General features: G+C 45.5%; 2 protein-coding genes and 1 long non-coding RNA gene across 5 annotated transcripts in view; 1 reads left to right on the forward strand and 2 right to left on the reverse strand.

Moving 5' to 3' along the window:
* The first annotated feature begins 881 nt into the window (after positions 1-881).
* LOC115247668 (uncharacterized) lies at positions 882-1,521 on the forward strand. The gene is made up of 2 exons (XR_003886764.1): positions 882-1,007; positions 1,188-1,521. It is a non-coding gene; the product is annotated as an uncharacterized lncRNA (long non-coding RNA).
* On the reverse strand, positions 1,291-2,743 carry LOC101071302 (uncharacterized). The gene is made up of 6 exons (XM_003975038.3): positions 2,517-2,743; positions 2,283-2,425; positions 2,137-2,201; positions 1,892-2,020; positions 1,718-1,813; positions 1,291-1,650 (listed from the first exon to the last, which is right to left on the reverse strand). Exons 1-6 carry the CDS (start codon positions 2,625-2,627, stop codon positions 1,574-1,576), a joined length of 621 nt encoding a protein of 206 aa, XP_003975087.1. The 5' UTR covers positions 2,628-2,743; the 3' UTR covers positions 1,291-1,573.
* A 2,521-nt stretch (positions 2,744-5,264) lies between these two features.
* Positions 5,265-22,791, reverse strand: part of ssbp2a (single stranded DNA binding protein 2a) — a 36,646-nt gene continuing 19,119 nt past the window's right edge. For all 3 annotated transcript variants that reach the window (XM_029830170.1, XM_029830171.1, XM_029830172.1), the window contains exons 3-17: positions 21,756-21,817; positions 21,476-21,560; positions 10,766-10,855; positions 9,756-9,815; positions 9,574-9,640; positions 9,196-9,266; positions 8,572-8,639; positions 8,263-8,311; positions 8,146-8,181; positions 8,007-8,061; positions 7,854-7,924; positions 7,663-7,741; positions 7,536-7,564; positions 7,364-7,462; positions 5,265-7,271 (exon numbers count right to left, since the gene is read on the reverse strand). In XM_029830170.1, coding sequence (XP_029686030.1) covers positions 7,242-7,271; positions 7,364-7,462; positions 7,536-7,564; positions 7,663-7,741; positions 7,854-7,924; positions 8,007-8,061; positions 8,146-8,181; positions 8,263-8,311; positions 8,572-8,639; positions 9,196-9,266; positions 9,574-9,640; positions 9,756-9,815; positions 10,766-10,855; positions 21,476-21,560; positions 21,756-21,817 — 951 coding nt within the window. In that variant the 3' untranslated portion in view covers positions 5,265-7,241. The remainder of the gene's footprint in view (positions 7,272-7,363; positions 7,463-7,535; positions 7,565-7,662; positions 7,742-7,853; positions 7,925-8,006; positions 8,062-8,145; positions 8,182-8,262; positions 8,312-8,571; positions 8,640-9,195; positions 9,267-9,573; positions 9,641-9,755; positions 9,816-10,765; positions 10,856-21,475; positions 21,561-21,755; positions 21,818-22,791) is intronic.

Here is a 22,791-nt window from a genome sequence, read left to right on the forward strand (position 1 = left end):
GAAGCTGCACGTCCACTGACCTGTGGTGCCGTCGTAACTGTGGAAGTCCTCTGGGAAGTTCAGGCACGCGATTTGGTTCTTGAAGACTTCAACCTGTTCTGAATTGATTGTTCCATTCCTCGCTGGGGGGGGGGGATTTGAATAAATAAATGCTGGCTGAAGCTCTGACCAAGGCTGCGGTGGGCAACACTTACTGAACTGCAGCACGAATCTACCAGTGAAGTCCCCATTTCGAAGGGATTCTGTCCACAGCAGGCAGTCGGAGCAGGTCTGCAGCAGGTGTCCTGTGTGGTCTGATAGATATTCTTTGGCGCACAGTTATAAAAGTGTCAACGACACGGAGTGGTGTCCTCATCTGTGCTATGGCTTAAATACCTTGTCTGAGTGCACACTTACTTCGGAATGTGGCTGTAGTCCCAGAGATTGTTGCATTCACCTCACCCAGAGCACACCGATTACTGAGAAACATTGCTGTTTTAGTGTCGTTGATACAGTTATACAGCTCATTATTGTGTCCAGCATCATTTAATGTGATCACCACACTCACAACATGTAATCTCCAAAACGTAACGTCACAGTGTTAACATCGGAGGTCGGAGACAGCTCCACCCAGGAGCTTTTGGTCGCCTCCAGTGCTTTGTGGTATGCCAAAGGGTCACCTGCTCCCATCACATACACCCATTTCCCAAAAACCTTCACATAAAGGTGCAAAAATTCAGCAGTCTGGCGAGCAAATGGTGTCCAATCCTCATCAGGACTCCACAGGAGCACGTCTTACCAGGTTGAGATCCAGAAAGGGCTTGATTATATCTTCACAGTTTGGTGCAGCCGCTGCACAGATGGAAACCAGAGCCAAGAGAGGGACGATCACCGACGGAGCCATGGGTGTCACGAGAGACAGTCGAGGACGAGGAGGCAGAGACGCCGGCACTGCTAATGAAGCCGCTGAAGCTGCAGCAGAAACACATCTACCTCTGATTGAAGTTTTGTTCAAGGGGGAGGAGCAGGTCCGTCCATGCACTGTTGATGACTGTGCATGTTCCTTTTGTCCAGGACTGAATGTCCTGCCAGGAAGAATGCAGGCAAAGATCCACCACTCTCCAGAGACATTTCAACGGTCTCTCCTTCAGCAGAGCCAAGGTCATGGTGAATGTTACAAGACTGGGCTTTTGTTTTCGCCCCTGCAGTGGCGTCGCCCGGCAACAGGCTGCATTTGGGAAGCGAGGTGAAATTGGTCATCGTGGACGAAAAAGCTGTGTTTGAAAAACAACGTTCTCAAACTCGCCGTCGAGAGGATTGAACTGTTTTATTGACTTCATGCAAACAGGGTCACATGTAATTATTTACAAAATGTTAAAATATATGTAAATATATGATCTTCTTTTTAATTAAGGTATTACCGTCCCTAAAACCAGGTCTTCTATTGAGATTTCACTTTTTTTTGCAGTAAATCCTGTAAAGTTAAACAGCAACAAGACCAAACTACCTACATGAGACACCCAATGTCAGCGCACAAACAGACGACAAGGTTATTTAGTGGAGGTTTAACTGTGCACGCCGGCTGCGCACGGGCTCAGTTCGCAGCTGGATGTTTGGCTTCATCCTTCTCCATCTTCTCTGCAGCCGTTTGTCTGGCATCTGGACACAGGTCTGACCAGCGAGAGCAGCGTCAGTGAAGGAGACCGGACGAGGCCGGAGATCTGAAGCAGCGGCTCACCTGTGCTCCCGAAGTGATAGTGCGGAGGGAAATCCAGACACTCCGCCTGCTTCTTGAATGTCTCGAACTGGGACGGCTCCAGCAGGCCGGTGCGTGCTTTGAAAGACCAAACAGAGAATTGTGGAGTGAAAAGAAACTGTTATTTTACTGCAGGATAGAGACAAAAGGGCTTACTGTAGAGGAAAAGGTATCGTCCCTTGGACTTGCCGTCAGGGAGGAGGGTGGTGTCTTCAGACAGGAGGCAGTCGGAGCACGTCTCATAGTATTTTCCATCATGATAAGAAGTGTGACCATTTATATTGACTGTAAAATAAAAGACACTCCAATCAATTTTTATTAGCAGATTTTAAATATTCAACAATTAAACATCTAAATAAAGAAGTAGGCTTGATGTAGCCCAGAACATAGAGAATACATACATGTAGTATGAGTGGTCATTCCTGAGACGGTGGCATTGGCTAATCCCTGGAGACATTTGTCTTTCCTGTGAGACCAGGACAGAGATCATCAGTACAGGAGAGAATAGGAACCGTGACAACAAGAGCTCAGCGGTGTGTGACCGTACAGACGATCGGCCCAGTACAGGTTGATGAATCCATTGTCTGATGAAGCCGACAGTTCCAGCCAAGCGCTGTTCACCGACACCAGGTCACTCTTCAGGCCGGGCTTGTCCCACGACCCAGCGTGGAGCACCCACCTCCCGTAAATCTGGTGCGGAGGGAGGAAAACATCCACACAGCTGTGTTACCCACCCGCCTACCTACCTACCTGTGTTGGTGCAGCAAACAGTCGTACTCACAGGACTGTGGCTGTCCAGCACCAGAGGTTTCACCAGCTCTTTACAGTTCAGATCAGACGCTGCACACAGAGAGGCGAGGGCCAGCAGGGCGACGACAACCTTTGCAGCCATGGTTCCGGACAGCAGGCAGCCTGGGATCAACACTAATGTGGGGGATCCTGTCGGGCGCAGCTCTCCCAGAGAGACCAGGGGAGGTGTTGTTTGATCTCACACACTCTCTCTCTCTCTTTTCTCTCACTCACACACATCTGAGTCCCTTTTGTGGGGACCCATCATGATGCATTCCCCAAGATCTCATCACGACCTGCAACACTCAGACCACCAGTCATGTGTATTACTGTCACGTATTCAACACACACACTGGTTCGAGAACACAATAATCCGCGGAGTAACTTTGTAACGTCGGGAAAATGAGCGGCGACTCAAATCAAGACGACCCCCACCCTAGCATACGGGAGCCAGGTTTCAACCTGTTTTCAGCCGTTTTTCCCGAAAGGCTCTCTCACTGCACGACTGTGCGAAACACAGCCGGCCTTTTCACGTCCGGTCAGAAAGAGACACTGTCCCATTTATCCTGTTATATAAGAGCCAGCTGGCAGCGTCTGAATAGATCCCTGCACACATTCACACAAACACTCGGCACTGTTCGGTCACAAAGAACATGGTTTTTTTCCTTTAAAAAGGCAATGGTGACAAAACCTGCAGTGACATAACATATTTTATTTGCTTCCTGTGAAAGGACGATTTGTTCGTGGCGATATTTGTGATTTGGTTTCGTGCAGAGGGTCAAATAAAGTGGACGCTTCTTTCAATGAGGCCGTGCGGCGGGACTCGAGAAATGGCGCAGTTTAGACGCGATGTGGGCACTCGTCAACTCCGTTGGCGTTGAGGAATGATTCAAAATCCCATAGAATCAATAAAAGCTTTATTGATCTTTATTAGGAGGACAGGTTTTATCTTCACTCACATGACAGGTAAAGAGGATCAAGGGTTGTTTGGACACCACAGTTAAAAGATATTCTTCATCATATCAGTGAAAGGTGGACACAAGCACTGCAAAAATCTTTCATCCGCAGGTCTCAGGAGTGTTTTCCTTATTTTCTTCATTGTTTTCCCTCTTCATCTGGGCACAGGTCTGAAAGAAAAGCAGAAAAGTTACATGTCGTGACCCCCTCACGCGTGCCGCGGCGATGCCAGAGAGACACAGCAGCGCCTTACCTGTGGTTTCCGGAAAGTACATTTCACTTTTGAGGTTTAAACACGCCGCCTGTTTCTTGAACCTTTCCATATGGGGAGCTTCCAGCGACCCCGTCTTGGCTGCGGAATTTAAGCACAATTAAAGAGGTGCAGCCCAAAAGGCTGAGGATAAACTTTTTTTTTATTATTATTAAAGGAGGCGTGAGCTCACTTAAAATGTACAAGGTTCTTCCTTTTTGGTTTTCAGTTAGCGTATCTTCCCAGACCACACAGTCAGGGCAGGTGTCCAGGTACATGCCGGCGGCTTCATAACTGGTTGAGTTGTAGTCATCTGACACGTGGGAGGTTGTGTTAGTGCATTAATGGCATCACGCTTGATCAAGAATATGAAGTGTTAAGTAACATCATTTACTTACATTTCACATGGGTTATGTTTGGTGAGAAGGTGTGATTAACAGACCCGTACTCACATTTTTCACCACTCCTTGTAAGGAAAAAGAGATATAAAAAATAAACAAGAGGCTGAGAAACTGTTGCTTTTTGGTTGCTTTTAGAAGAACGTGGACTTTAAAACATTACAATCTATCTGCCCAGCGGAGAGACAGCGCTTCCTGGCCGGGCACATCTGAGATTTCAATCCAGGAGCTTTTGATAACTTTGACCTTTTCCCCCACCTCATTTGACTCTGAAACAGTAGCGTGGAGTATCCATTTTCCAAGAACCTGCACACGGATATACAACGAAGATTCAGGGATGTACAATATAGACATTAGGAGACAGAGTTTCCAGAGAACGTTGCCAGCTGTACCTGTGTGCGGTTCTCCTGAGGTTTGAGCAGTTCTTTGCAGTCTGGATCAGACGCAGCAGCCAGAGAGCAGAGGGCCAGCAGAGCCAGACAAAACTGGACAGACATGATGAGGAGCACAACCAGGAGCAGACAGTGGGAGAGAATGGGAACAGTCTGAGACCTCAGCCCTGCAGATGTACTGTGTCAATGGAGGGGCTGACATAAATATAGGAGATGGGGCAGATTGAAGGGCAGATGGCAGGTGGGCGGGCTATTCTATCTGCCTGGGATTGTGTAAGTTTGGTTCCTGCACAGGTCAAATTTTATCAGTTTCATGCCTGCTTGTTTTTCTGCATGGTTGACTTCGCTCCACAAACTAAACCAATGGTCACTTGTTGAGTCATGTCTTGTTTTTCTAACCCTCCACCTCATTATCCCGTAATTATCTGCACCGATAAGGGCTTATTTCAGTGTTAAAACCTACGGCTGTGCATCCCAGGATAAAGCAAATGGCTTTTCCTTGCTAAGATTTAGGATGAAGATGAAAACATCGTATTCAGACGCCCACATTTGTTTGGTGATTCTGGGATTACCCTGGCAACCCTCTGGTCACAAGCCCAGTTTTTGTAAACCAAAGAGCGTCGGTAGCCATGAGGATGCAAGAACACTGGAATCCAGCAAAGCCAGTCTTTGTCTTTACCGTCACCACACACACACACACACACACACACGCACGCACACGCACGCACACAAAGAGCTCACACTTTGACTAAGGGAAGAGAAGCTTTATGCTAGCATATTCAAAACCCATGAACCTCTTCTCTGTGTATTTACAAAAACATAATACAAGAATAAAAAAGAGAAAATGAATACGGCACGAATGGAGTCCCACATACGGCCACAAAAACTCAAAACATGATCCAATAGAGAAATCCAACGTATGGCTTCAACGGAAAAGGTCAAAGTATCGTGTTGTGATAGTACGAATTCAGACCCTTCCTCCCTTTTACAATAACTCTCTTTAAAATATTCCTTAAATAATAACAATAATAATAATCATAATCATAATCATAATCATTATATCAAATACACATACGAGACAGAGGAGCTACATTTGTGGGCTGTACACTTTGCAGTCAGGGAGTAGAAATGAGGATTTTTTTCAGATATATCCCCCCTTTTGTACATGATGGTAACACATGTGGGGCAGTGAGGACGACTGGAGAAATTGATCGAGCGTTCTGAAGCAACCACCTTTCCAGCTCATGCTGAGGTCACAGTTTTCCCGGGGCATCGCTCGAGTATGAGTGGCAAAACTGACATTTTTAACACAAAATAATAACACAATTATGTCTTTTTCATTACCAGGGATGTAAACAAATAGAGCCTTTGGGTAAAGGCTGAAAGTCGTGGGATTGCTCAACACGCACACGCTCAAAGGAATAAAAAAACATTTGACCCTGGGCGCAGTGACCCTCTCATTGATTAGGAGTATCAACGCTCTGTATCCCACTGTTTGCACAAATACTGTAAGATACAGAAAACCTTGGGCAGGGCTTCTTCCTTCATTTATAGACGGGGAACTTTGCACTGCGCTGGAGAGATTTGAAACAAAACTAACTTTTGCAGAGCTGTGTAACACATCATTTCACCACAATTCCTTTCTGATGACTAATCATTAGCTGAAGGTCAATGAGTATACATGGTTCCTGTTGTTGCATTGTCTTTTAGCATTCATGCTCTTCCTGTAATTGTTACTTGTGTAAAAAAACTTGCTACAGTCCAACTTAAGTTCTGTAATCTTGCACTAAAGGCAAGAAGCAGTTAAGGTGTTTTAGATACCTCAAATAATTCCTTAATGTCAGCACAGGGAGCAGATGATCTTCGATAAAGTCAGCAAGGTTGTGTGCTTCTACAACAGCCCAGAAGGGACAAATTTAGAAAAGGCTGTAGAGGACAACTTGGTCCCCGCTGCTGGACGCTCCTAAATCCTCCAGACTGGACCTTTGAATCTGAACCAATGAATATCTAATAAGTTTTCAAATGTGTGATTTTCTGGGCGGGAAGTGAAGCGAAACTGAACTTTCACGTTGCGCCTGTTTGACTTTGAAGGCGGCCGAAAACAAGCGAGCTGAAATGAGCGCCAGTGACGGTATGAAACGGCTGGTTTGGTGAAATTTCGCTGTGATGTTTGATTCTCCTGCTGTAAACGGCAGAACCCTTCCGAGAAAAGGCAAAAGCTGATCCTCCCGACCATCCGCTTTAAATTTCGTTCAGAAAGGGTGGCTACATAATCAAACCCTCGACTATTTTAACAGGAATTTGGCCTTTTTATGGGGGGGGGGGTATTTTTTGGTGCGGTGAGACATTTGTCTGTGACTTGTGTACGTCAGTTTCACAGTTTCATACACGCTGTATGCAACTATACAGTTCTCCTTAGAGATCGTTTCACTTTGGGTCCTTTGTACAGTCTCGATGTTGTTGAGGAAGAACTGGTGAAACGCCATTTAAGATGGGAGAAGGAACTGGACAGAAGAGGCGCGGACAGTCGTGACGGAGGGGAGGGGCGTGGGGTGGGCGCAGTAGTACAAAGATGGAGGGGCAAATGTACCGACTCAGCAGGCGGTGGTGTTGGGCGAAGAGTCACTGGCTTAAATGACATCACATCCTGTCCCTCTGCGTTTCCAGTGACCTGCCCCCCATTTTACGGAGCGACTTTGCAAAGGTGCTGTGGGGGGCCTTCAAACGCTCATCGTCATGTTCGGGGAATACTGCGGAGACACGGAGAGAGACGGGAGCGCCGGTGAGAACAGACGCAGCCACATGTGCCACGAGCGAGGGGAACGTTGGAGATCTGACTTACACTTTCACTCTGAAAAGGGTTTAGAAAGTTTCCCCCCATCTCGCCATCCTCTCTGGGAGTCCCAGGCTGGTTGTTCATACTTAGGTTACCAGGTGAGTTCTGGGGGGAGGAAGGTGCCAAAGTCAACTAACAAAACAGAGCTGCAAATGCTAATGTAGCAGATTTTCCTTACCTTGGGGAGGCTATCCATGTCGCCTGACCCTGAGATACAGAACACTTGTAAAATAATGTGCCTTTTTGATGAATTAATAAAGAGAATTGTGATCAAATGCAGTAAGGTTGTATCCTGGGCACTGTACCTAATGATCCATTGATGTGATGGGGCTCCATTCCAGCCATTCCTCCTAATGGACCGTCACCTCCCGCACCCATAGGAAACTGAAGGGTAGGCACAAAGTGGAAGAGCAGGGTGGGAGCTATTACACACACTGACACACCCACACACACACACGCACACACACATGATGCACAAACGGATAAAGTGTCTCACATTTGGTCGACTTCCGCCTGGAGGTACCGTGTTTATCATGGTGTACATGTTGTCTCCAGAGTTAGTTGAATCTGATGGGAGCACATCGGAGATGATAGTGAGGATCACAAAGCACCGACGTGAACTGGATGTGTTACTACAAACGCAGCTTACCTGCAGGACTGGGCATGATGGGGGTTCCAGGGGGCCCCCCACCTCCCGGAGGCCCCTGAGATCACAGTTTTGCTTTAAATAATGTTCATTCACTCCTTTCACAACAGTCTGCACAACGGAGAGCAGCGACCGTACTCACCACATAACTCCCAGGAGATGCAGAAGAATAAGGGGTCTGCAGGAAAAACACAAGCACAATCATGACAGAGTCGGAACAACCGGCATGTTCAGTTGGCTGCCCTTCAAAAACACCTACCGAGTTGGAGTTTGGAGGATTTGGCCAAGGCCTACCCCCACCTGGCCCCCTGGAACACACACACACACACACACACACACACACACACACACACACACAGTTTATTTTTGTTTCCAGATCATTTGATTCAGCAAGAACAGGCGCACCTGTTGCCCAGGATAAGTGATGCCAACAAGTGCCAACACAAAAAAAGACTACAAAATGGAGCACAAATGGACAAATGGAGGTCGGCTAGTGGACCTCTGACAAACAAGAATAGGCCGTGAACTTCTACATGTGAACAGAACGCTGTGTCGATATCTCACTCACGTGTTCATTCCAGGCATCCCAGGTCCAACCAGGGCATTTAGTGGTGGTCTCATTCCACCCCCATAACTCTAAAAACAGATTAAAATCATGAAAAAACAGAAACAGCTTGAATTAATTATATGGAATAAAAAAATAAAATAAAAAATATATATATATATATATATACTGTATACTGTATGTGTGTGTATACAGTATAGGCCATTTGGACACACCTTCTCATTCAATGCATTTTCTATATTTTCAGGACTATTTACATTGTAGATTCTCACTGAAGGCATCAAAACTATGAATGGAGACATGTGGAATTACACCTGGGATGCTTTTCACTTCCCAGGTGGGCCTCGTCAGGGTTACTTAGTGGCGCTTCTTGCCTTATCAATGGGGTTGGGACATCAGTGGTGGTGTGCAGAAGTCAGGTTGTCACACTATTCGACAACTGTTTGAATTCATAGTGTGGTGAGAACTAATCAGCAAAGTAAAGAGAAACGAGGGGCTGCGTCAGTCAGTCTGGAAAATGCACTGAATGAGAAGTTGTATCAAATCAAAACCTTTGGCCTGTACTGTGTACACACACACACACACACACACACACACACACACACACACACACACTGGCTCAGTTACCTGTGGTCCCAGTGGTACCATGCCTCTGGGAGGAGTCATGCGCTGCATTGGTCCTCCCATGTTTGGATGGCCTGAAAACACGGACGAGGAGCAAAACGCGCAGATTTGTTTTTTGGAACGCCGATATTGAAGTGAAGTGATTATATTCACTGTTTAGTTTTTGGTAGGACAGTGAGCAATTTCAACACTCAACAAAGACTTTGTCCACTCCTTAATGACATTGATAAAAAAAAATTACAAATAACTTTAGAAACAACTAAAGCCAACTAAATATTTGTCACGAAGTTGGGAGTTGGTCATAGCTGGTTAGTTTTATCCATAATATGGCGGTGATGGCGAGCTTGGATTGGATAAACGTCTGATTATGTGAGGGCAGACCTTGCTGTCTTGTTGGGTCAATCCCGCTGGGTAACATAGGCTGGCTTCCTGGAACTCCTCCAAGTCCCTGCAGAGAGGAGAGGAACCACCATCCACATTATTGTCCCGTCTCACGCAGGCGCTGGCCAGTTTTACAGGCAGCAGTTCCGTCAGCCGCCTGTAGGTGTCAGTGTGGATCTTACCTGATTCGGTAATCGGAGGGGTGGCCTTGGCCCTCCAGGGTATCGAGGTGACATGAATGGCTAGAAAATCAAATGGAAACATGTCATCTTCATTTTTTGTCTACAGGTTGACTAAAATCTATTTCATTTAAGGAAACTGTATGATAATCCACTTGAACCCTGGTGTGAGCTCATTTTCTAATATTCCCATGACGGCAGAAGCAGAAGTCAGACATTTGAACTGGATTTGTTGACGGGTGTCAGCGAATGTGCAGACTTTAGCAGCGGATGTCTGCTGCCCTTTTAGCACAGGGAGCAGTTTTTCCGGTTACTTTTTCCCACCACAGCTTTCTCTCCTCCTGCTCATCAGATGCCCCTGGGGGGGGGTCAGAGAATTCGCAATACAAGAATGTGCCACCAGAGAGCAATGGTCCACTGGCTTTGCTCGGGCCTTTTTTTCTTTTTAAACTTCCTGTTGTTTTTACCTCTGTTTGTGTTCTGGATACCAGAGAGAAAAAATAGACTGTATAGAAACGATTAAATAAATGAAAATGAGATGAAATGAAAACTTTGTTTCATTACTGCATTACAAATATTCAGCCATTCACAAAAAAGTTACTCTGTGTTTCTATATTCAACAGTAGCATTAACGCGTCTTTTTTGATCTTGAGTTTTTTATCTTCTTAAACTGATCTTCCATGTCTACAAAGGACATCTGTAGCAAAATGGAACGGATCTATTTTACTGTTAGCATTGGATGTTTTTTTTCAAATGAAAGCTGTGAAATGCCTTTTGGAGACTATTGATCTGTGTGTCAGTGAGGGCGTCTGAGTTTGACTGATAATGACGGTTAATCGATGTACATCAGACATCAGGCCTGAAGCATCAGGCTATTCTTCTGTGAGAGAGATTTCTCCTCATTGCCTTTTGAAGGAAACAGTTAAAGGCTTCAGGGGAAGGACTAAAGGGCAGGGGGAAGCTTGACTTATATCTGAGTTTACATTATCTTATATCCTGCATCTACTCCATACCTGGAAAAATCCTGGAGGGACCGGACCAACTGGCATCCCCTCTCCTGGGGGAAGATTCCCAAGGACGGGGCTGGGGGCTGCTGCGGCACTCTGAAATATTATAAATGTAATAATTTAAGATGTAAACGTTGGATAACATGCACACAAGTTTATAAGTGTGACCGAAACCAAATGCTGAAGGGAAGACAGTAAAAGTGGAGCATATGAGTGGCCCATCCATCCATCCATCCATCCATCCATCCATCCATCCATCCATCCATCCACCATCATCCATCCATCCATCCAACCATCCATCCATCCATCCACCATCATCCATCCACCCATCCATCCATCCATCCACCATCATCCATCCACCCATCCATCCATCCATCCATCCATCTTCTTGGTATGAGGTGATTGTGCTAATGACTGCATCATTGTTCTGCCCCATTATGATCCAGAAAATGCCCCCCCCTTGTTTGCTCCAGTGTTAGGTCTTTGGCCAGATCATGCTGACACATGCGGGTTTACTCAGTTCGTTGGCTTTCTAAATAATAAACATCACGAGACAACAGCCCCACTCCTCGATCAATACATCCCTTGAAAGGGGAAGTGGATCCAAATAAAACCCACACTTTGAGTATTTTTGAAGATTTACGTTGCTCTTTTAAAATCCACATGACGCAGCTGAGCCAAACAAAAGCAGCGACTGAGGGTCTTTCCCCATGTCTCGCCCCTCCCTCTCCCTCATTGAGACACTTCCTGTATCCGTCGGCCGACCACGTTGGCGCTGCTGTATTTTTATACCTTGCTTGTTTGTTTTTGTGATTTTTCCAGAAAGGCAGCGGCGGTACGTTTAAGCCCGGTTCTGCCCCCTGGGGTATTGCAGTTCCAGCCACCCTGCAGATGCCGTCAGGCATCGACCTCTGCCTGCCGGGTCATTAGGCATGTGTGCCGGTCAGCGCACGTCGCGGGACGAATCGTGTCCGTATCCATGAGCCAGCGTTTCCTGTCTGTCCACATGTACTCTATTTTCTCCCTCTCTGATCTCGGTTCCTCTCTCAAAGCACCGGCTGGGTGTGAGGAGCTCCAGAGAAATCTGGTCTCTGAAGTTTCCAGCAGCTGAATTTTAGGTCAGAGCCAGGTTTAATCAGAGCCCAGATAAAAGCAGACCGACGACACTCCTGCGTCCTCCTCCGCCCCACCTCACCACGCTCACCATTCCCTCGTCCTCCCTCCCTATCCTTCTCATCTCCTAATCCTCGTTGCATTGAGCAGCATGCAGACTTTTTCCAGTTTGTGTCATATGTACGACTTCCCGGTTTCTTTCCCCCTGCTTTGGTGCGCCACGGATTACCCAGAATGCCTTTACGCGCTGGCATCCTTGAGGTCTGCTGAGTTTGCTTTCACGCATCAGAAAGAGGGAGGGAAGCAGAGAGGAGAAAAGAGGACAAAGCAGAGATTATGAGAAGTGCATGTGGGTGTGTGTGTGTCTCAGTGTGTGTCTGTGTGTAGGGGGGTGCACGTAATGTTTGTTTGTGCATGCAGGAGGGAGGAAAAATCTACCTGACCTGCTGACAGAGCAGTATTCTTTAAATACAGCAAAAAGAAAGAAAAAGAGAACCCAGCAGGACACATTTCTACCCTAAAACAAGCACCATCCTGAATGTGCAGACAAAAAACAGCTGATTGTGTTAGATGGCATGAAAACAACAAACCTAAATCAGATTAGGGAGATTTTCATCCCTAAACTGAAGAGGTCAGCATTGGGACAGAACCACTTCCATCAGGATGAATCCACAAATTATATAAATTCCTAATTGTGAAACTCATTTGGCTTCAGTTTATCATATTAACTGTTAATAACAAATAATTGGTCACACAATCCTACTGACTTTCTACCAGTATTTTGTTACAGTCACTGTGAAAATAGCTTTTTGATCTTATTTTAAGGCTCAATTAATAGGCATTCAAATATAAAAACACAGGCCTCTGGCTGAGAAAAAAGGATAATGAAACATGAACTAGAGAAGGTAAATGCTCCTAAACTAAAATGTTAGTTTGGGTGTTTTGTTAGTTGCGGTGAAACCTGAGGCGGAGGAACGTCACCTGCATGCTCCCAGATGAACATCGGCATCCCGGAGCAAACTCATTTGTCCCATCAATTATTCAACGCGTCAGCCTCCTGAAGAAGGCGGCGGTGGAAGATGCACACAACACAACACAACGCACACAAAAGAGGAACAGCGCCGGCTCGGTTACGGCCGGTGCAGCAGTGACAGGACGGACGATCCCCTCGAGGTGTACGGCATGCCAAAGAGTCGGAAAACTTCCCAGAAACATCCAAACATGATTCCGGACTGAGCAGACTCTCTCCACACAATATCGTGAGTCCCAGCAGAAGACAGGCAGACTTAATGAGACACCTCTCACATCTCTGTATATGTTTGCTGACCCCCCCATCACCACCACCAATGAGCATGTAATGGAGTCATTTTCATCCAATACTTCACAGACAGACACACACAGATCCGTGAGTGGAATCTCAAATGGTTGTCCGTGCTCTCTCTCTCTCTTCTTCTCTGTCTCTCTCTCACATTGACGCCAATCAAAAAGGGAACATGCATTCTCATTGGATTGTCATGGAATCTTTTGTGGCTATATAATCAGAAAACTTTTTTGTGACACTGTTTTAGGAGCTCTTGAAATGATCCTTCACAGACTTGACTGACTTATCATTAGTCACCTTTCTCAGAACAAAAAGTAATAAATTAGATCATTTGTGTCCTTTTATGGACGCGCTGACAGGGGGTACAATAGATAAATGTGCCCTTAAAGGGATGAAAATGGAGACTCCAATCGCAGCCTGACTGTACATGTGTCAGCGTCTCACCGGTCTTCTCTCAAATCTTCCCCAAGGGACAAAGTTGTATCTAACCTTATCTACCTAATGGATCGATCGCTGCATCTCTATTTCTGCAGCTGCTGGTGAGCAGCAAATGGGGTGAACAGATCAGCTTTGGGGATTTAATTACATTGACAAATGACAGAAAAGGGCTCAGCAGCAGTGGAAGAGAAAGAGAACTTCATTCTCCATCCTGAGTTTTTGGAGACATTGTGTCTCATAAAGTGATATTAGCCCGCTTCCTTCATGCAGGGAAGTGAACTAATCGCATTTTATGTATGAACTGGTTTAACTATAATGTAAATAAGACACACACAGCTGGGTTCCAGCTTAGCCGATGTCTGGGTAATAATAAGTGCACCAATATACAGTCGAGCGTCTTTAACTAGCTTTAAGCAAATCTAAGGAGAATCCGTTCTATTTTGCGAGATGAAGGTTAAAGTGCTCAATTATCTTTCACTATATATTTAATTCACAGACCACTGATACTGTGATGGTTTAAAAGACTTTAACCTAAGAACAGCATATTTTTGGATGCCATTGTGATTTCATGTAGGCACAAATGATTGCCATTTATTTGACAAATATCTTTGCTGTTGAGGTAGATCCTCTATGGCTCCTCTGTGCCGTCTTTCACTTCAGCCTTTTCTGGCTGATGTTGGACACTTCCTCAAATTGGCGGTGACGGGTGCAATGCCGGGGTTTATCCATGACGTGATGCTTCCAGCTGTTCTTCCAGGGCAGGTTTGTGCTGCCCAAGGTATTTACTTAGCAACGCATCACCGCGGCCGTGTTTCTGACGTGCGTATTGATCGTGGTTTCATCCTGGACAGCAGCCCTGATGTTCCCTGTTCGTCGCCCTCCCCTGTGGTCCCTCGGTGTCGAGCCTCAGGGTGCTGCAGTAGGAGTGGACCCCTCACGTACTGTTTGGAGCTTTTTTGTCTCTATATCTGGGACCAGTAGGGTACCAGACTGGCACAGTGTAGGTTTTTATTGCAGGGACCTTGTTCTTTCCATGCAGGTGACTTCTCCAGACCATCTCTTTGGGGCTTTTGGCTGTGGCCGACCCATTTGTGACCTCCTCGCAGTTTGTATTTGCCTGAAGGATCCTGAGGCTCCTGCGGCTGTCCTCCATATCTGGGATGTTCCCATCTGAGAGTCAAACCACTTCAGTCCCGACTACACTTTCTCGTTTGCACACTTGTTGAGTCTGAATCTTCCTATCAGTATTCACATCCATATACGTATATCATCCATTCAGTGAGTATCTGCTCCAGGAAATGGTTGCCAACCTTCAAATGTATAAAAATCTGTAAAAATATTAAATGCAAATTGCACATTTGATAATAAACGCATCCATTTAAAACCACAACGCCCGCTCACCGAGCAGGTTTTATTAAATAAAACACAAAGAACAGACATAAACCAGCCCGATGTCTCCGGTTCCCCTTCATTCTTCTACATATTTTCAAACTTTATCAGTACTGGGTCTGCTCCTTGTATCACTGGGTGTTATTATTGGCCCATGTAAACAGCTCTGAGGCTGCAGAGCTGTATAATATGTGAGATGGAGCCGTGCTCTGATGCACTGTCAGATACACACACAGAGCTGAAAATGATAGTCACTCTGGTGCTGGGGAGCCGCACTTCTCCAGCCACTATCTCGCTTGGTTTAACGACACTGGGAGCGATAACAGAGATTGAACACAGAGGCGAGGAGAGGAAAGGGTAGACAGGCAGAATGTGAAGATTTAAAAGTCAAGGTCTGCAGACGGAGAGGAGAATGGCGTCTGCCTTCGATGCAAATTTAGGATTCTGGTGAAATTCCGTTTTTCTGATCCCTCAGACCGAATGAAAGCTCTCATCTGTCCGTCAGCGGCGTGAGACGTAGCTGTGTTCTATTCTGCTGTCCTTCAGGTCACAAGGCGAGACACAAGAGGAAGCAGCAGATAAGGAGACACAACAGCAGAAACTCCACAGAGATTAGTTGGGGTCAAACATGCTCCTCTGAGCACGTCGGCATATAAAGTTCTTACTCTTCCTCTGCATCGTTTGCACCTCATCCACTGGTTTGGCTGTTGCATGTAAACACGGGCAGATAGCAGCAACCTGGATGTGTGTCTCTTCCACGGTGTGCTTCCTAAAACTCTTTAGAAAATCCCGGTAAGAACCAGAACAAAATAATCTGGAATCGTTAAGGGAATTAGATGTTGGACCTTTAGTGGCACTGTTCACATTTCATGGCCAAGTCATCATTCTTTATAAGTGACTCAGGATGCACGTCATACGTATTTTTTCCCTGATTTTAAGCATTTTGTACAGCATTCGTACAACATGTGTTTATATATTACGCGTTAGTGAGCCGAGAGGCACCAAACGTCGCTGAGAAAGCTTAACTCTCTACACATCCCTTGACCTTATCATCCTGTGGACAGTCGGCATGGACTCACGACTGGGTCTATTAAACCGACAGTCAATGAAAACAACTGCAACTGTCCAACAGCTGCGGTTCAGCTTGTTCTTATTCTGTCATCGTCTTGACCTCCTGCCGCCACAGTTAACCTCTCCTCATCGGGAGTGAGAGCATATGTCAGCAGTGCATTAACGCGCCACCTCGGCGTGTTCAAACATGCGCGTGACACGAGTCAGCATAAAGTGACAGTGGAAAACACACTCCTTAGAGACCTGAGGGCCGACTGTATCATAGGCCGGCAAAAGAGGAAGGAAGAAGATGAACTGGAGGAGGTGAAGAAAAAGAAGAACAGGGTCGCTGACGCGAAACGGGGAGATGAAGATGAAGGTGGCAGAAACAGGCGGAGGGAAGCGACTTCCTCGTGCGTTCCATATCTAAAGCAGGGGCCGTTCCCCACTACAGTCAGTGTTCCACAGTGAAAATAGCCTCACGTCGCTTTCCGACTGCTGGAAATCACAACAACCATTCCGACCTTCGGACGTTGGTGTGTTCTTCCTCCCCTCTCAGTCTCTCTCTCTACACTCGTCTCACTCTTTATTGCCATGGCAATAATGTTACAGTGAGTCACCTCCACATCTCCCTCCTCCGAAACACATCCGAGAAATAACATGGGACAGAGAGAGAGAGAGAGAGAGAGAGAAACGAGGGGGATAGAAGCAGGGAGACAGAGAGATCGAGAAAGGAGACAATACAGACAGATATACAGACAGAAAAGAGAACGACGGAGATGGGGAGAGAGGGTAGGAGGAGGAGGAGGAGGAGGAAGAGAAAGGGCTCAGTTTCCCTGGAAACAGACTAGGGGTCTCCCCAGCCCCCATTGGTTCTCAACTGGTTAGAATCAGCTTGTTTCCCGCTGTGCTGAGAAACGAGGCTCTGATATTTTTCCCCTCATCCTCTTTATTATTTTTCGTACATGCATCCACATGATGCTCATTTTCATGTTTGTGTACACTCCTCTCTAATCAGATTAGAAAACAGTTTGTAAAACAGCTTGTTTGTCAGGATATAAGCAGTCTGGAATGGCTTCAGCGTTGGGCTGAAATGTGATCCCAGGCTTGTATGATTACTGATAAATCATCATAAACTACACAGAATGCTTCAAACCACTGATACCGTTTGATAAGACGACAAGGCAAATGAAGAAAATATGGAAAAATACGTTGGAAGGGTGAATAATAGGGTGGAATATTAATGCAAAGATGACTCGTTTATGTGAAGGGCAACAATTTGAAATGATTCCAGGCCTTCCTCCCATTTGAGCATTCACCAAACAAAACTGGAACTAAAACAGTAGGATTAACTGGGTGGAGAACATGAAGAACATGGAGAACATGAAGATTTTGTTTAAATTGTGGCATATTGTAGCTATTACAGGTCAATCAAAGACGCATGTTTATTTAGCAACTCTCTCCAGTGGACATAACTTAATTAAAACTGGTGATATTGTGAGAGAACACATAAAACATTATAAGGTGAAAACCTTACATAAACTATGTGCTTACAGTCTGCACTCATCGCCGGATCTGATCACACAACTGAAACAACGGGCAGCACTCTCACAGTTCTGGAGGAGCAGCTGTTCCAGCCAAGGTTATATAAAAAGTACAGTTAGGGCTACAGCATGTAATGAACTATTGCACCAAGCTTCATTCTTTAATGTGTTGGGAGTTGCTGCCTGTGTACAATGAGGACAATGAGGACTATAGGTGTGCTGCTGCTAAATTGAGCAGTGTAAATACACTCCCATACATGAGTGAGAGCTATGAATGCTATGATCCAGCCATGTGAGATGGAGCTTTTTTTTTTTTATCAAAGGGGGTTGCTCTTGGCGCAGCCTCTTGATCTTCCCCTTTAAGAGCTGTGAGACTGCCATCTCCCACAGAGATGCTCCCGATATGGGACCCTCAGTGATTTAAATACTGGCGCTACCACCTGTAAAATACTGGCTTTCCAGTAGTTCCAACATCTTTGTTCATTTGAGCTAATTTGGTTTGGTACAGAAGGGCTACAGAGTGCAATAAAAACCAATTTTATTGCACTTTTACTATTTTTCCATGTAGGAAAACTAGATTTTATGAACAGCCATTAAAGTCCCCCCAGATAAATGTGATGGGGGTCTTAAGCACATCAGAGAAATAAGGCAGCTTTGCTTTTTTTTTCCCTGTGAAAGTTTGAACATTTAATCTTCAGCATCCTTGCAAAAATAACAACTTGTCGACTTTTTGATCCTCTGCTTAATTGAATTGAAGTGATTATGGTATATTTACACATGTCTATTTACAGCAACCTTTCATAAATAATTTGTTGTTCTCATGCAACCAACCAACCAACCAACCAACCAAGAGTAGAGCATCAGTTAATAAGCACATCTTATCTGAAGGCTGCACAGCAAAGCCAGTACAACTGCTGGACACTGATAATCTCTGGAAATCGACACGACCCTTCTAAACTCCCCCACTGTTTCTTAAAAATGAGCTTTTATAAAGCCAAGATGATTCTGTTCTTACAATCTGCCGGAACAGTTATTCTGCTCATCGAAATGCTACAAATACAAAGTTAAATGCTACAAAATTGTGCTAAATTCGGTATTGACAACTCTTAATTGGGCCGAACTGACTTAATTTGCTCATATTTTCAGAGAAACTACATAATAATTATGGGGAAAACGCTACTGTTAGTGTAAAAAACATTTAAAAAATCTATTTTCACTGATTAATAATCAACAATCATACTATATCAAACCTGCAATTATTTTGGTTTGCTAAAACAGCTTGGTAAATAAAGATTGTAAGACATAAATTTATAGTGATAAACTAAGTGACTGGCTTTTGTTTACGTTGAGACTTTTCCCAGATCAGTAAGGATTTAAAATAACTTGTTTTTATGACATCATGTGCCGTTGCAAATGGAAACTGCTCATCTAGTATGAAGAACGCAATTTACAAAGCACTTAAGAGATCTGTAAACGGCCTTTCTGATGCCTGAAAAGCCCAGACAGTGGAGGGAAATCAATAACATCGCCTCTCTCTCTCCACTCTGCACATCACTCATTTCTTTCTTTTCCTTTCACCATTTGATTAGTGGACCACTGATGTCATGGAGGAGCATCCTCGCCCAGCAGAGTGTGTCCAGAGGAGCAGCATGTACGGCGCACAACAGGCAAATCCCCCCAAAGACACACATTTAACAGAAGCTTTCTGAATCAGATCCAGTCGAACCCACTGCGATTTAATCATGCAAATCATGCCGGGGCCTTTTTCACCAGCTCATCAATTATCAGAAGAGAGCTGAAGATGATATGAACGACCACCTATAGCACTCCAGCATTAATGAGGGCTTCTTTCACTAATTACACATCTGAAAATAATTAGCATCAAAATGTCTGATTAAGCTCTCCACTGGTTGAAAAAGTCAGGAGAATGAAAGAGAGGCGTCAGCATCGAACGGAGACGTGTCACCTCTGGCGACGGCGGCCGAGGGCGTTTCGTTTTAATTGAGTGGCAGCTCCACCTCTGATTGGATGGAGAGGAACAGCGCAGTCGTGATCAAGTTGATTGAAAGTGACCTTGGTCTAATCACAATTAGGCTAATTATCATCCTCTGATTACATCCCTGCAGGAAATGTAGAAATGAAAAAAAAAAAATTGCGGGTCCAAACGATTCCTGAACTCCAGTGATTCCAATAAAGACGTCATTAGACTGAATCACGATAAACATGTTTGGTTTCGGGTGATTAAGGTTTAATAACTGTTTTGTCTGTTTTGGCTCCTTCTGTTGTGAATCAGCATTCGTTTCCTGGCTTTCTGCGACTCTCCTGCATATTCTGTCTGTCTGTCTGTATGTCTGTCTGTCTGTCTGTCTGTCTGTCTGTCTGTCTGCCTGCCTGTCTGGCTGGCTGGGCTGAGGTCATGCCGCCCTCCAGCTCCTTCCCTCTGAGCCAGGATGACATCATCACGGGTACGAGCCTCGTCCTTGGGAGCGCCTATTCATCACCCCGATCAGCGTCGGCGCCATCAGCACCACCACCTGTGTATGCACACACACCAGCTCCTAGGAAATAAAAGAAGAGAGCCCCCACGTGCGCCTCCCCCATACACGCAGAACTGCTGGCCCACACACGCGATGGGACAGGACTGGGGGGGGTCTGGAGAGAAGAGGAGGGTCGATCATGCTTGGGTAGGCAGAAACCCCTGACCTGTACACTTCCAACAATACATCTCAATAAACCACAGAACGGACAAATCTGATGAGTCAGACTTGAGGCTACAGGGGGAAAACAACAACATAATGAGTGCAGGCACACACACACACACACACACACACATACACACACACTCTCCCAAGAGAAGAGCTCCAGTTTCTCTTGGTTAGTCACCAACAAATATTGAAGAGCTCTGAAGCTGCTTACTTCCTTGTATTCTGGTTAATGGATGTGTGTGTGTGTGTGTGTGTGTGTGTGTGTGTGTGTGTGTGTGTGTGTGCATGTCTGTGTGTTTATGGTCATGCTCTGGTACAAAGCTTGAACAGCTGACATAATCACCATCAACACATTAGTATTATTATCATCATATCATTAAAAATATCCCTGCAATGTGCCCAACATCAACCTCCCTAAAATAGCAATGTATATTCACAGTAAAGTGAAGACTAAGTACAATCCATACACACTGGAAAAGTTAGACAGCAGTATGAGCGAGGAGTCGGTGGGATATTAACATCACCCAAACATCTTGTCCTGTTGCTATTCACCATTATTCACCATCACCATAACACCATAACAAACAGCTCAACCTAAGAGATGGATGGATGGATGGATGGATGGATGTGTGGGTGGATGGATGGATGGATGGGTGGGTGGGTGGATGGATGGATGGATTGGTGGATGGATGGATGGGTGGATGGATGGATGGATGGATGGATGGATGGATGGATGTGTGGGTGGGTGGATGGATGGGTGGGTGGATGGATGGATGGATTGGTGGATGGATGGATGGGTGGATGGATGGATGGATGGATGGATGGATGGGTGGATGGATGGATGGGTGGATGGATGGATGGATGGGTGGATGGATGGATGGGTGGATGGATGGATGGATGGATGGGTGGATGGATGGATGGATGGATGGATGGATGGGTGGATGGATGGATGGGTGGATGGATGGATGTGTGGGTGGATGGATGGATGGATGGATGGATGGATGGATGGATGGATGGATGGGTGGATGGAAAAGGCCTCTTCAGCTCTTTAAAATTGTATCTATTCAGGTTTTCCCTATATATTGTGATATAGCATCCCCGCTCAAAGTTAGCAGCATATAATCGGGGCCAGAGGATCCCGTCAGAGCAGACTCACGTAGTCGTGGAAGGCCTTGGCCTCACTGGAGTGTTCACATGTGTCTCTTCTCTCTGGAGCTGCACAGTACAGGTCCCAGAAAACGCTAAAACATTCAGAAAGAAGCAGGCGGAGAGACGAATGATGCCAAACGACAGGCGCTAACGATGCTTGTTACAATTAGCAAGCCAATCAAATAAAGCTTACAGGAAAATCCTTCAAATAAATCTAAATTAGTTGTGTATTTTTTTAATTTTAATGCTGTCAGCGATGCGGTGAACTATAACAGAATAACACTCACCACCACCATGAGTGGAGGAACCCCGGAGGTTCTCCTAATGTGATGTTCTTCTCCCATCGGATCTGAATAGATGGAGAGTGAGAGACGCTGAGAGACACATATTAACTATAAAAACATGTTTGACATCTGAATTATATGCTTTACAAGGTTGGAGAGGGGTCAGGGGAATTCTTTCACTACATGCCATTATGTAATTGTAGCTTATTGTTGTTCTCATGGATTCATAAGTGGATAAGTGAGTCTGCAGGCCTGAAAGCATTGCTATTCACAATATGTGTGTGCAGGTGTGTTAGTTTCCTGTTACTTTAGTATATCTCTAAAAGTCGCATTGGATCCTGCATTTCCTCTTTTGTCTGTAGTTCTAACGTGACATTTGCTGCGTGAAATCACAGAAAACTCGCAGCCGACTTACACGTTTACTTCCAATTTGCTTGTTCCCACTTAGATAATTGCCCGTTTGAGGCCTATAAACCTTTGCTCTTGAACCCTACGTACAAAAACATGATCGTGCTGTTTAACTGCATGCTTTATGGAACCTAAATGTCGTGTCTGACACTAGTGTAATGGTTGCCACGGGGCCGGTAGACGGATGCAGCTAAGGAAGCGTTGAAACACGGGGGATTGCCTCAGCACTCTGCAGGCGCGGCTCTCATATCAAAAATCGATCGCGGCTATACATCACGGAGCGGAACGCCCGGCAGACGGTGCTGGCCCATCAGCTGATTAACAATCAATGCTGAGCTTTGTTACCAGAGGAGGCAAGTTTGACGACAGCCTGCAGAAAACTCTTCTCTTTAATTGACTTGTCATCTGCCGAGCGAGCGTGACGCATACCTACAGGTAGGCTGGGAGACCGTTGTTGCCTTTTTATTAAACGAGCATCAATCGCCTTTGTTCCTTCCTTGAAACCTTTGATGTGCGAAAAAGACCACGATTACTGCTGTCCTGGCTCTACTGGCACAGGACGAGGCGCCTAAATTGTCAGGAACAGCGGAATCGTTGCACTTTCGACCGGGCCGCTCTGACCCGAGCTCAG

The sequence above is a fragment of the Takifugu rubripes genome, chromosome 21 (genome assembly GCF_901000725.2).
Source record: "Takifugu rubripes chromosome 21, fTakRub1.2, whole genome shotgun sequence".
NCBI lineage: Eukaryota > Metazoa > Chordata > Actinopteri > Tetraodontiformes > Tetraodontidae > Takifugu > Takifugu rubripes.